The sequence below is a fragment of the Macrobrachium nipponense genome, chromosome 3, assembly GCF_015104395.2.
Source record: "Macrobrachium nipponense isolate FS-2020 chromosome 3, ASM1510439v2, whole genome shotgun sequence".
Lineage (NCBI taxonomy): Eukaryota > Metazoa > Arthropoda > Malacostraca > Decapoda > Palaemonidae > Macrobrachium > Macrobrachium nipponense.
The window spans coordinates 74,778,404-74,793,690 of NC_087202.1; the positions used below are offsets into that span (position 1 = coordinate 74,778,404).

Genomic DNA, 15,287 nt, shown 5'->3' on the forward strand with positions numbered 1-15,287 from the left:
AATACAGGATATCAAGATTTCTCTACCTGCTTCCATGAAACACCTACTAGGTTCTTGATGAATAAAGTGGACACAAAGCTAGCATACGAAATACGACGTTCTCTCTCAATGCTACGAAATTGAATACGACAACGATGACCCAAACTAAAATAGTCCATGTGTACTCGCTCGGTAAGGTTGAAATCTCCAGCCCGTATACTACATCATTCATGGCAGCAGTCTAATATACTGCCTCCGAAAGGAATGCTAGACACCAACTCTACAATAATTTTGTTCGTCATCTTGAAAGCTTAAGGCTAAAGAAATTACCAAGGCCCTTTAAATATACTCTCCGAGTATATTTAAAGGACCTTGGAAATTACAATAAAATTTGCATTCAAGGTAATGACATAACGTAGCAAAGCTTTACCACAAATCTCAGTGACCAATTTTGGCTAGTAATCTGTGTTATAGAAATTGTTAGGAACTTATACGAAATTTTGGGGGATTTGGTATCTTAAGTTGCAGTCTAAATCAAAGTCCCTTCCTTCCAAAGATAATTTTTTTGAGGCTTCGAAATACACATGTGATGGAGAACTAAGAGATTAGAGAGTTGTTGACTGCTACACAGTACGTAGCTAAATACAAACACATCAACCAATTACGTAGCAATATAGTATCTATACACATATATACATTCATACATACGTTCACTTAGGCACCTACACCCAGGTTGTTTCATTGTATCACGGCACTCGAGCAACCCTAAGCCAACACATCAAAAGTATTTCCATCGAAAATTTCTTATTTTCGGCTTTATCAACAACAATTGCTTCAAACAAAGCCCTCGAGTGGGGACTCCCAATTGGGTATTCAAGTGGGTATTATGTTCCCAAAATGACTTCTCCTCCTCTCCGCAGGACCTCTTGGGACCCTCTCTAATCCTTGGAGCCAAACTACCAACCCCCTCTCAAGCGCCCTTCCGTACACCTGCGCTTTCCGAGGTCCGACTACGAGGAAGCTTCTGGAAGCTCTCTTGAGCTTTTTCATTAGCCTTTGGCCGGCTCTCTCTCTCTCTCTCTCTCTCTCTCTCTCTCTCTCTCTAATATTCCTCAGTGCACGGTCTCACTTCGCGTTGATGCACTTGCGTGGGCGTATACATTTAGACGCTTGGAAATGTAATTATACATAGGTAGGTCAGCTTGTATACAAATGATGCATAGGTAGGTCAGCTTGTATACAAATGATACATAGGTAGGCCAGCTTGTATACATATTATACATAGGTAGGTCAGCTTATATACAAATTATACATAGGTAGGTCAGCTTATATACAAATTATACATAGGTAGGTCAGCTTGTATACAATGTATGGTATCGCCTGACTATTTCCAAGTACTCTTTTTCTTACAAAGAGGGAAGCCATCTAGATATAATAAAACTGATACCCAGCCATCTTTATTGACGTTATACGAAATAAAAAGGGAGGAGGAACAGCAGAATTTCCGGACTTGTAATCTCTCTTCAAATACAAAAACACATCATTTAAAGTTAACCCGATTTCCAGCCTTACGTCTTTTCCTCTTCTATCAAGTATTCACAGAAAATCAGGTTGGCAGGGAATTTTTAATCAGGTGTTTCTTTCTCAATTATGAATGAATGAGTACCTGAAATAAGTACTACTACTGTTTTCTAGTCGCTTTCCCGACTCCGTGAAGCATTCAAACAAAACCAGGCTTGCACAGAATTTTAGTAAGTGACGTGGTCTCTCATTAAAGATCCAACAGATGGTATTTACGATATTTTTTATCCTTTGCTGCTGTAGAGACTCAAAGAAAATCAGCTTTGCATCAGGTTTTCAAACTGGTATGCTCTCTCTCTCTCTCTCTCTCCTCTCTCTCTCTCTGTTTGGGGGAGGGGGGGGGGCGGCAATTTAAATACTAGCTCACTTCCAGGCATTCTATGATAAAAATAATCATTTTTCCTTTTAGCTACTTTTCAAAATATTTTCTAAAATACTAAGGGAAAATCAGAATTAATAGATTTTTTCGAACTTACTCCAGAAGGGGGTCTCATCTCCCAAATTTTGGTTCATCGAACAATACCTTTTTCGGGTCTGATACAAATTTGAGTTACATTTGCTATATCTAATTGTGGCTTGTATTTACTTCTAACTTATTTTGGGGGTTTTAAGAAGTGCTTGTAGACGGGGGGTGGGGAGGGGATGGCTAAGCTTGGCTTTGGCTTAGTCACTCTTAAGTCTTTGTTTGGGGCTAAAGGGCTAAGCTAAGCTTCTGGTTTTTGTTCCTGTAAGAATTTAAACAATTCTAGGTTAAATCTGGCAGAGAGAGAGAGAGAGAGAGAGAGAGAGAGAGAGAGAGAGACTGCTATAATTTTTTTGAGGAAACTATTTACCCAACTTTTTACTGTAAAAGACGAAAAAAATTTTTAAGAAAATTATATTTTACAAATAGACCTTAGTCTTCACTCACTGATTTTCCATTTATTCTTTAACTGAAAAACTACATTATCTTTTTACGATTGCATGCAAATTCAAAGAGGCAACCGATTTAGATTTTTGTATACGAAACGTTACCGGTGCTTGCAATATCAATTAGCAATCGGTGACAGCAACGACGACTTTGTTACAAATGAAGCCAACAGAGCACGCGAGCTATTTCCATATCAGTGGCCTTTCAGCCATATTCGACTCTAAAACGTCCCTATTTTGCTATTTTGAGCTGTCCTTTAGAAACGACATTCATAAAAGACTAAAAGATACACCTCGAGAGAGAGAGAGAGAGAGAGAGAGAGAGAGAGAGAGAGAGAGAGAGAAATAATGCCTAAGTAAACCTAAGACGATTTTATCTCATGGAACCAAATTGAACGCCGCAAAGCCAAAAGGGCCTATCAAGACGAAGAAGAAGAAGAAGCGAGATTCGAGACGAATCCTAAACGAGCAGAAACGGCAGCCGTGAAATCCTGGGAAATCACCAGCGTGAGAGGAGGCGCAAGTGTAAAATGTATTCCTTCCATCACGGTGCAACAGTAGACATTCCCCAAAGGCCTCTTTATTCTTCACTGCAGTGATAACAACTTGTGTGAGCCTGCGATATACGACGCAAGTTGCGGCATTTATCTCCCGGATGTATGGCAGACATGACGCACAGAGGCGCCTCTTCCTCTACCGTTCACTTTTGGCGGGAATTCGTCCTCTCTCTCTCTCTCTCTCTCTCTCTCTTTTAATGGAGGTCTTTCATGCATTGTAACTAAGAGTGAACAATTTTAAGGGTGTATATATATTTTGTTATATTTCTACATCCCGACTACCTTCTGTGACTCATCTTTTTGAAGTACCGTTATAGGCCGGAGGTGCCTGTGTATTACTACTTAATGTTAAAAATACTAAATGTTAAAAATGTTACTTTGTAGTAACTTTAAAAGTCAAATTAGTTCATAATTTAAAAATGACAATGAAATCTATTCTACACAATAATTCATCTTACACACATTCACACCCCGGTTGGTTTGTCTGTGCCTTTAAAATCTACATATCAGTCGATATATCGTAAAGCATCTAACGAACACACTTAACCAGTCACTTGGATTTCGAATATCAGCCATACATCATCTTCAAACCATTTTATAACGTGCCACTGCTACTCATACTTTACTTACACATTCATACACAGATAAGCCTATCACACATCCTCTCTAATTCCTAGGCTCTTTCGCCTCCTTTTCCTCCCGACTAACACCACTTTTCAGCAATTTTCTGTCTAATCTTCAACCGACGCACCTTTTCCTTCTCCCTGAAACAGTTGCCAACCGTGGGGTAATTACCCTATGCATTGGGTAATTCAGCCTCAAATCTGTAGGGTGACGGGGTAACGTCACGATATCTGAGCAAAATGTAGGTTAATTTCAAGATGCTTGTCTTGTATTTTATCAAAAAGAAACCAATGAACAAAAAAGTTATTAATATTCACATCTTAAGGCCGGGCGTTGTAGGGTACAATGACTGAAAATAGGGTAATTTCAGTGCCTAAGTAGGGTAAGGAGCTCTATGATGGTTGGCAACACTGCCCCGAAACCGTCCTGCCATCTAAAAAGCTTTTCCCTAGAGTTGTGCTATCAATTAACGACCATTTCTCCTTAACCGTCAGTTGTCTTGACACCTAACACCCCTTTTCTCCTTTCCAAGGTGTTCAGCCAAGAGCAGAACTTTCCTCGTTTTCCCCTACAGGTATAGTACTACAGACCGCTAGCACCACTTGGCACTTTTTTTTAAAATCCTCAAGTGCTCTGAAACTTAGGTAGCTATGGTAGATTCACATCAGCCGTGCATTTGACGTCTAGGCCAGTCCCTTACGACGCTCCCGATTGGGTGTTGATAAGCCAATGACAGGGCTGGAAACTCTCAGTCTCTCTCTCGAGAGTTCACATAGGCAGGATGTTTGCTTCATCTCTCCTGAGGGATACGTCTTTCAGGAGAGGTGGAACATACATCCTGCTTATGTGAACTCTCTCTCGAAAGAGTTTCTGCCCTGTGATTGGCTTATCAACAGCCAATCAGGAGCGTCGTAAGGGACTTGCCTAGACGTCAAATGCACGGTTGATGTGGATCTACTATAGCATTTCTCTTCCCGGAGGTCGCCCCTCCGCCCAATCATCCACACTTTCGCCAAATGAGCCCTTGCTTCTCATCGGGACGCGACCTTTCCTTTGGAAAATCACTGTCCCTACGGCGGGACGAGTCCCTTTCGAAGATTTTTGTTCCCAGTTTGTCAAAACGCACTTTGCCGAAGGAACGCAAAGGCACCGTTCCTTCGGCACGACGTGTCCCATCCAAAGACACTTACCGTCCGTTTGAAGAGTCCCGTCGTGGCCAAGGACGTAGGGGCGTCGCCCTTGACGATCGTGTCCAGCTTGAGTGCCTGGCCGAACCTCACAAACTCCACCTGCCGAAGAAGAAACATACGTAAAATATGAGGCCGCAACCTCGGTCGAGGGGAATATATGCACACACAAAAAAAATACATGAAGTGTTCAATATCACCAGGTAAACACTGCACTAATATTGTCATTAATTGTTTTACGAGTGGCCCTCGTTATGCATACAGGTCACTATTAAATAAATTTTACGTGTATAATGACACGATGGACTATCTTCAAGTATCTTTGAGTAGCCTCGAACCTAGAGCACTTAATGCTATTCGATAACAACAAAAGGCGTAAATATTATCTTTATTATGATCATTATTACTATTCAGGAGATGAACCCTATTCATAAGGAACAAGGCCACAGGGGCCAATGACTTGAAATTCAACCTTCAAAAAGATATGGTGTTATTTAGAAAGAAGTAACAGAAGGTAAAGAGAAATTCAGAAAGAAGAGATCACTTATTTCTCGTTTATCAGTTACAATATGCTTGTATACAACCAAGAAGTTATTTAAAACTTGACAACTATAGTGGTGGACGAGAGGGCTTTCGTAGAGAAAACTGCCCAATGACAACAGCACAGTAGCCAAGTAAACAGAAAACACCTATACTCTTGTTTTTTTTTTCATCTGTCCATCCGCCTGTGGTGGTCGCGCATGGTAACGCTGCGTCCGGGACTTTGAATAGTTACGCTATGTCAAAGTTTTAGGTAAATAAAAGGATATCTGGGTGTACATTTGCAACTGAAGTGTTTTAACAATTTACTGCATGCGAATTACACCGTTAATATTCGAAATAGAATATTATTTAAAGCCCGGGACGCAGTGTTACAATGCGCAAACACCACAGGCGGATGGATAGATGGAAAAAAACAGAGTATTCTCATGAGGGGAAAATACCTCAAAGGATATAATGCAAATTATCAGACTCCATCTAACGGGAATGAAGAGCTGTATAAATAATTTGCAAATTAAGCATTAAAATAATTCCCACCGGAAGACAGGGAAGGAAGAAGCGTAAATTGACGGCTGGTTGACAGCAGAGAGACAGAGAGAGAGAGAGAGAGAGAGAGAGAGAGAGAGAGAGAGAGAGAGAGAGAGAGAGAGGGCATCTCACTCACCTGTCTGGCTTCCTCTTTCCTTCTTGATGATCTTGGCGGATCTGGGAGAACGTCGCTGAAGGCTCGCCTGTTCAACATAGTCTGGAAATAAGAGAGCAAACTCATTACTCATTTCACGTTACTTACGATATAAACTTTGCAATAAAATAAATGGGACGACTCCGGAGACAGATCTCCTTTCAGGAGGGTGGAACGGGGTATGGGGGGTGGGTGGGGTAGCTGCGTGAGAGGGAGTGGCGAAAATAGGCTTTTCTGCCCGAAAATTGACTAACCTGGGTCCTCATCATTTGAGTGTGTGTGAGAGAGAGAGAGAGAGAGAGAGAGAGAAAATTCTCTATGTCTAACTACAGCAGATGGAGTCAATGAAGATAAATTTATGACACAGAACACTGTCTCACACCTCAATTACTATGGCAAATACAAAGGCGAATAATAAATAATTTTAAATTCACACTAAAAAAACAGGGCATTAGAGGGAACGGTTTTTCGAATAATCATTATTAGAACAAAACATGTCGGCTACGTCAGTTTTCTTTTCTCTCTCTCTCTCTCTCTCTCTCTCTCTCTCTCGCTTCCTCCCTCTCTCTCCTCTCTCTCTCTCTCACTTATGATGAGTGCTGAAACTAAAGCCGAGAGAAAAGAATGATAGTGGGTAGACTATTCACCAGATTCCCGACACACACAGAGATCGAGAGAGAGACCTTACCTTACAGACCTTACAGTTCGTTCGGGTTGCCCCAGGTCCCTCAGTGTGAGGCGCCTCTAATGTCTACCAGAGAGTTGCTAGTACATCTTCCGGTATATTTTGCATCTTCCAATCTTGGATGGTCTGGGATGCAGTTTAGATATTTGTCGAGCTTATTCTTAAACACATCTACGCTCACTCCTGATATATTCCTCAGATGAGCTGGCAACGCATTGAATAGACGCTGCATTATCGATGCTGGTGCGTAGTGGGTTAATGTTCTGTGTGCTTTCCTTATTTTTCCTGGTATAGTTTTGGGCACTATTAATCTACCTCTGCTTGCTCTTTCTGATATTTTTAGTTCCATGATATTTTCTGTTATTCCTTCTATCTGTTTCCATGCCTGAATTATCATGTAGCGTTCTCTTCTCTCCTTTAGACTATATAATTTTAAGGATTGTAGTCTTTCCCAGTAGTCTAGGTCCTTAACTTCTTCTATTCTAGCTGTAAAGGACCTTTGTACACTCTCTATTTGTGCAATATCCTTTTGATAGTGTGGGTACCATATCATATTGCAATATTCAAGTGGACTACGAACATATGTTTTATAAAGCATAATCATGTGTTCAGCTTTTCTTGTTTTGAAGTGCCGTAACAACATTCCCATTTTTGCTTTACATTTTGCCAACAGAATGGCTATTTGATCATTGCATAACATGTTCCTATTCATCATCACACCAAGGTCTTTAACTGCTTCCTTATTTGTGATTGTCTCATTATTAGGTCCCCTATATGCATATAGCTTTCCTTCTCTGTCTCCATAATTTATTGATTCAAATTTATCAGAGTTAAATACCATCCTATTTACCTCTGCCCAATCATATACTTTGTTAAGGTCTCTTTGTAGAGCGTTCCTATCTTCACAAGTAATTTCTCTACTTATTCTTGTGTCATCAGCGAAACTACTCACTACCGAATCCTTAACATTACTGTCTATGTCTTCAATCATAATAACAAACAATATTGCAGCTAGCACCGTACTTGTGGCACACCGGATATTACCTTGGTTTCATCCGATTTCTCATCGTTTGCAATAACTATCTGTTTTCTGTTGTGTAAAAATTCTTTTAACCATCTTCCTACTTTATCTACGATATTGTGTTTTCTAATTTTCTTTGCTAATATATTATGGTCTACTTTGTCAAAAGCTTTTGCAAAGTCTAGATAAACCACATCTGTTTCATTTCCGCTTTTCATATTTTTGAATATGTTCTCACGGTGGACTAACAGTTGGGTTTGTGTACTTTTTCCGGGTACGAAACCGTGTTGTCCTATATTAAACAAATTATTTTTTATTAAATGTTTCATAATATTTTTCTTCATTACCCTTTCATACACTTTCATAATATGTGATGTTAGACTCACAGGCCTATAATTACTTGCCTCTAGTCTTGATCCACTTTTGAAAGTAGGGGTGATATATGCTAATTTGTGCTCATCATAAATCTTGCCTGTATCTACACTTTGTCTTAATAATATTGCAAGTGGCTTTGCGATAGAATGAACTACTTTCTTTAACAAAATAGCAGGGACTCCATCCGGCCCTGCAGCAGCTCCATTTTTAATTTCATTAATTGCCTGCACAATATCAGCTTCATTAATTTCTATGTCAGCTAAATATTCACTATTTTCGTCCCTTACTTCTATATCATTATCTTCATTATCTATTCTAGGGGTGAATTCTCTCTGTATATTTTCGGTTCTGCCAGTATGTTGCAATTTCCCTTTTTTTTCAATTCGTTAATTTCCCTTCAAATTCTCAGAGGTGCCTAATTTCTATTCTTCTTTTATTCATCTTCTTCGCATATGAGTATAATAGTTTTGGGGTTTTGCTTGATATTTAATAGGGTTTTTTCTTCCAAGTCCCGTTTTTCATTTTCTTTTGATTGTATAATCTTTTGTTCTGCATTTTCTATCTTACTTTTTAGTTCTATAACTTTCCATGCATTTTTTTCTTTTGCAAGACCTTTTTTCCACTTTCTGATTTTCTGGAACAAGATCCTTCTGTCTCTTGGTATGCATGAATGATGTTTACTTTTCTTCTTCGGTATATATTTATCCACTATTTTCTCCAATATTTTATATAATATCTCCGTATTTACCCTTATGTCATCACTTACGAAAATGTTATCCCAATCTTTGTTTAATTCTTGAGAGAGAGAGAGAGAGAGAGAGAGAGAGAGAGAGAGAGAGAGAGAGAGAGAGAGAGAGAATTTGCAGCGACGATATAATCAACCGACGAGTATTTCCACACAAACTTTCATGTTCCCGCATACAAACGCAAGCATGAAACATTACGAAAATATAACCATTCACCAATCATATCAAAACGCATGCAGATTCAGACTGAGGTCATGCTGATATCAGCCTAGCTGACTTCTCTCTATTTTCTCAAGCTACCGACAAACTTCTTCATACTTTTATTTGAAGATTCAGTCGACACAGAGAAGAGTTACTGAAGGACAATAGAATACTACAGATTCGACCTTACTGGCTATCTTTGTGAAAAGCTTTCGTTTATCGCATACTCGGGGAGTAAGCCTATAAAATAATTTGTTGTTGTTTTTGTTGTTGAGGGGGGTTAGGAAAGGTTTATCGAAGAGCCTAAATAGGTCTGAAAAGGGTGTTTCGCGTTGTGTTAAAGATACAGGAATTTTAGGATAGGATATTTATGATTAATTTATTGGAATGAATATGTAAAAATAAATAATGTTAATATTAAACAGTACAGAAAAATGACTTCTAATCAAATATAGCATATTCATTTTAATTTCCGTTGGTGACACAAGGCTCTATCTGACCACAGATTTTAGCACATTTTAATTAACGTTAAAAGTTAGGCATATAATGTTTACAATTTTGCACAAGGATAAAATCTTGCACGCGTCCCGAGTAAGCTGGAGGCCGGACCACGCCTTGTTTACTTTACTAATTACCTTCTTAGAGAACCTTCATAGAGAAAGTCAGCTGACTGACCTTTCAGTCTATTAGTATTCTGCTTCTTTCTATCATTATTATGACCATTATTCACGATGGGCAAACAGAGAATTATACACACGAAAGGATACTTGAAATAAACGTCGAGCACCCCCCCACTACATTTCAGAATCTAAAGTCTCCTACCGGTGGTCCGTGAAAATATTTTGATGATTCACAGCAAAATTGGGACTTTATTTAAATGTTTTCTTAATCCTATTTCAGGCAACCCTGATGCAAATTGCACAGAAGACCGAGAGCCCAGTGTTGCCAATTTAGCATTAAAAATTTGGATCTCGGCATGAAGTAACGTAGTAACGTCATTGGAGCCAAAAATCAGGAAACTTATTTCAAACAAACAGGAACAAATATCACACTAAAATGTGTAATACTTAAAACTTCAGATGTTTATTTTTTTTAAAATAAACTATAACTTCGTTATATTTGATAGGTGCATTTCATTTTACTATAATAAATGTTTTCTGATTATTATCATATAAACGCATTTAACTTTTATATTTTGTATTTATATTAGTGGTCCACCAAATTTAAAATTATACATTAGTGGTCCATGATTTATGGTCCATGAAGTTCAAAACGTTGACGATTAGGGGCGGCCATGGATGATGAGTTCAGACAGGGAGGAAGATGGCGCGTTGGATAAGAGCTAGAATTAACAACGATTGCAAAAGCGAAGAGACCTAATCAACCTATGAATAACGCTGAACTCATGGAGATTTTGATATTTCACATTACACACCAAGCACATCATGGAATCCTTTGCAATTGGTGGGGTTTGGGGGTGGGTGGGTGGGAGGGGGGAGATAATGGTTAAGATTGCACGATTCGGATGAAAATAACCACAGAGAGAGAGAGAGAGAGAGAGAGAGAGAGAGAGAGAGAGAGAGAGAGAGATAAAACAGTTACGTTTGCACGCTTTCGGATAAAAATAACCACATGGAGAGAGAGAGAGAGAGAGAGAGAGAGAGAGAGAGAGAGAGATAAAACAGTTAAGTTTGCACGCTTCGAGATGAAAATAACCAGAGAGAGAGAGAGAGAGAGAGAGAGAGATAATGGATACGACAACGCTCTAATACTATTGGCCGGCGTCGTAACAAATTCAAATAGCTTTTTTATTTTTTCCTCTCTCTATTAAACGTTAATCGACAGAACAAATAAAAGAGCATTTGCTGTGTATTACAGCCTGTTTCATGTTTAGCTGCAAAGCCGATTATATTGTCGCTTCATTACTTCAAAAGCGGCGAAATGGCCTCCCGGAAAAAACCTCGCTAGCGCGCCCATCAAAACTGCCACCGCCGCGCGCGATGCAGTTACTTGATCGCTTCGATTTTTTGTGGGTCATTGGAATTATGTTTACCTTCAAATATCTAATCGTTTTACTTTCTGACGATTTTGTTGATAGGGTCAATTACTGCTTCTTTAGAACTGTATTTCATTTTCTTACTTACAATAGTTTACTCAGGATATTTGGTAAAATTTCAATCGTTGGTTTAATAAATTTGTGGGCTAAAGGAAGAGAGTAATCCGGTATTAAATTAAATTACGTTCCTTTAAGGTCAAAGTTGAGTCAAACGCTATAGAAGCATAATTACTTTTATCTTATTTTTCAAACTTCTGAGGCTGATTAATCTAAAGAAGAGGAAAAAGTTACTTCTGCTGCAATAGTCTCTCTCCCTCCCTCTCTCTCTCTCTGTCTCTCTCTCTTTTTAATCACTTCCACAAAATTCCCTGAAAATTGGAAAAAAAACGAGAAAATAAGAAATCTGGAAAGGGCGAGTAAAACATTTTCAATGGGGGGTAAAATTAACATTTTGTTGATAAACTATAGTAATTATGTTTATAAGCGTATCGCACGATTCAATGTTACCGAAGGAAGATTCAATGAATTTTATTAATTTGATAATGAAATTTGACACAACGCTATTTGGAGATTGTTTGAGCTTAAAATTCTTTCCCTTTACATATGGGATAGAATGGAACCAGTTGCACACTATGTTGGAACAAGACTCTATATTTACTAAATTTATAAACACTACAACGAGTTGTTCATGGAATTATCGATGAGACACACCTTATTCCTCTATAAAAAAAAAAAAAAAAAAAAAAAAAAGGCAAACCACTAGGCAAGAGACGGCAAACACACCAATACGTACGGTTAAATTGCATATATTAATCAATAACAATACATTCAAAATAATAAACAGAATAATTGCGCATAAAATAATGAATCAACAGATAATAGGAATTTTAACAGTAATTAATAGCACGCTGGACAGACACATCTCTTGTCGCTTGGGTACCACCTCCCAACGACAATAACAACGGCCTTCTATATATGAATAAAACCAAGCCCTCCCAAGGATTGAAAATTAAAAACAAAATAATAAGGCCTTTATTAACATAAAAGTGTTGATAATTAGCGTTACGTCGTTATCGTCAAGACATCTTAATTGCCTCCGAGAATCGGGCCAATGGTTTTTATGGCATGTTGCGTTATTATGCAATCACAACTGCCAACCCCCCCCCCCCCCCCAGAAAAAACTTTTTTTTCTTTTATTACAAAACAATCCGACTGGAAAACTGCCCAAGTGTAGGCAATTTAATCTTAAGCTAATCAACATTTTATGATGTGGCTTTACCATCTGATACACCGTTTTTCTGAGAGATACACACACAACTCTGTTTGAAACGTTTTAAACAGCACAGTCACCCACCTTCTCTCTCTCTCTCTCTCTCTCTCTCTCTCTCTCTCTCTCTCTCTCTCTCTCTCTCTCCATCAGACACAAACACATTTACACTGACAACTACTCAGCCCTCATTATTATCCAATGAATCCTAAAGTCCCCTTTCTTGATTCCAACAGCTGATTTATGGGATGAGGTTGCCAGACTCACGGTCATGCAAAAAGTCTCGATGGCGCTAATTGAAGGATTAAATTATGAACCAAGGCGAAGGTCTTAGGGTGGGACTGGGGCGGTAAACGATCTAATTGTAAGGTCGAACTGGAGTCACGTTACCAAAGTTTTTGTGAATGCTTAATGTACGTTAAATAGACTTGTTCCTGGGTGCACTTGGTTAGAAAAATAAATGGGGGGGGGGGGGGGGGGGAATTTTGCTGACATGGCGATAACTTCGAGGTATTGCTTGTAGAGTCCAATTTATTGTTGACTAAACCTTTCATTATTGTTGCATTTCATTAGGGTAATGTGTTTTTATATATTGGAGTTTAATTCCTTGTAACACGGCATGCAAATTCACAGGATTTTTGTCTTGTAGCTTATTCCAGAGGGTTTCATACCACTACAACTAAGTGAATCAATATTCCATAGAATTTCATACCGCTACAACTAAATGAATGAATATTCTAGAGGGTTTCATTCTACTACAACTGAATGAATCAATATTCCAGAGGGTTTTATACCACTACAAGTAAATGAATCAATATTCCAGAAGGATTCATACCGCTATAACTAAATGAATCAATATTTCACAGGGTTTTTATACCACTACAAGTAAATGAATCAATATTCCAGAAAGATTCATACCACTATAACTAAATGAATCAATATTTCACAGGGTCATAAAACTACAAGTAAATGAATCAATATTCCAGAAGGATTCATACCGCTATAACTAAATGAATCAATATTTCACAGGGTTTCATACCACTACAAGTAAATGAATCAATATTCCAGAGGGTTTCATAAAACTACAAGTAAATGAGTCAATATTCCAGAGGGGTTTTATACCACTACAAATAAATGAGTCAATATTCCGAAGGGTTTCATGAAACAAAAACTAAATGAAGCAATATTCCAGAGTGTTTCATACCACTACAACTAAAGGAATCAATATTCCAGAGGGTTTCATAGGGTTCTACTGTTATATGAAACAGTCACATGATTCGCTACGTTTCAAAGTCTTTTTAAAGGCACGAATTTTGAAATCTGATTTTGTCAGATATCTCACAGTATAATAATAATACTAATAATAATGAAAATACTGATAAAATATATTTTATTGAATTTAATTGCTGCTACAATGCCATTAAGCTTAAATCTTTTTCTATTTTTCTGATATTGTTACTCAAAGCTGAACGTCATTGTAGCAATTAAATTCAATAAAATATGCTTAAAAGAAAGGTTACTGCCAAAATAATAAAAATAATAACGATGTAACAAAAGCCAGAAACTTCTGAATCAAAATGACAAACAGCCGTCAAAATAGCAACGAGTTGCATATTTCCACTTTTTTCGACATTTTCCAGATCACAATTACAGTACAATATCTTTGTTAATATTGTTATTATTATCATTACTATTATTATTTCAACATTTTTCAATTCCCATCTAAACTATAACGGCTTCACTATTATAAATGAAATTATAATTATAATTATTATTATAATTATTATTATTATCATTATAAAATGGAAAGATGTTGAGGACGCTCACCCAGCGACGAGAGGTGGGGGAACTGATGCATAACCGGCACTGCTTGCCATTTTAGTACCGAAATAATTTTGCATAATATTCGCTCTCGTCAAGTTAAGGTTGGCCGCTGTAGGGATTTGGAAAAAAAAAAGAAAAAAAGGAGGGGGGAGGGAACCGAGAAACGGCAATCAATGGTATTCAGCCCAATTAAAAACATTTTAATTTAGGAGTGCGAGCGGCCATTTCACAACGCGCTGAAATTACGTACATAAATGGCTCCAGGAAGAAAAGCATTTGGGCCTGAAAGTCTACGAGGGAGAAACGCCAAGATTCAAACGAATGCAATTCCGATGTGTTCGATTTAATGGGAACAAATCTGTTTATGGGACTCGTGACCGTTGCTTTGCAGTCTATACTAGCCATTACTTCATTTATTATTTAATGCAATCTAGCCCTTACTCCACTTAACAATTTATAACAGATTTAGGGTGCGAATGAATAATATGAATCTCGCATTTAAATTATGATGTATGGACTCATTTTGTCACTCAAAATCTGTCTACATTATACTTGTAAAATCTGAGCATTCTATAATGCTCCATATACATTTTGAATGACCCCGCCCCTACAGATATGATATAATTCGGTATTTACGTAGGTTAAATCATTAGTATTTCAACAGATAACTCATCTATAAAATCCAGCAGATTCAATCTATCGTAGAACACATATTTAGTGCACAAAAAATACAATGCATAAACGAATTTGCATTCGATCAAAATTACTTTTCCACGAATTAAGAGTATCACATACCTTAACAGTTACCAGGAATAATGTTGCAAAAATGAATGAAAGAAAAACGTGAAAAAATGGAAAATGGTAAAAGAAAAAAAAAATAAATAAAAGGTTGGTGTAAAAAAAAAGCTTTGATTTTTTTTCCGCCACAGCACTGACGAATGAACTTAGATAAGTATTCCGCTACCAGCTAGGCCAAAATATCAGGCCAGAACGCTAGAATATAAAGGTTAATTTAAAAGCGCTACCGGTCAGAGCTAGCGGGTTCACGCCTAC

At 37.8% G+C, this 15,287-nt stretch overlaps 1 protein-coding gene across 1 annotated transcript in view; it reads right to left on the minus strand.

Moving 5' to 3' along the window:
- LOC135221821 (GTPase-activating Rap/Ran-GAP domain-like protein 3) overlaps window positions 1–15,287 on the minus strand; it is a 967,251-nt gene that overhangs the window by 54,416 nt on the left and 897,548 nt on the right. The window contains 2 exon segments of the mRNA XM_064259719.1: window positions 4,841–4,939; window positions 6,042–6,122. Coding sequence (XP_064115789.1) covers window positions 4,841–4,939; window positions 6,042–6,122 — 180 coding nt within the window.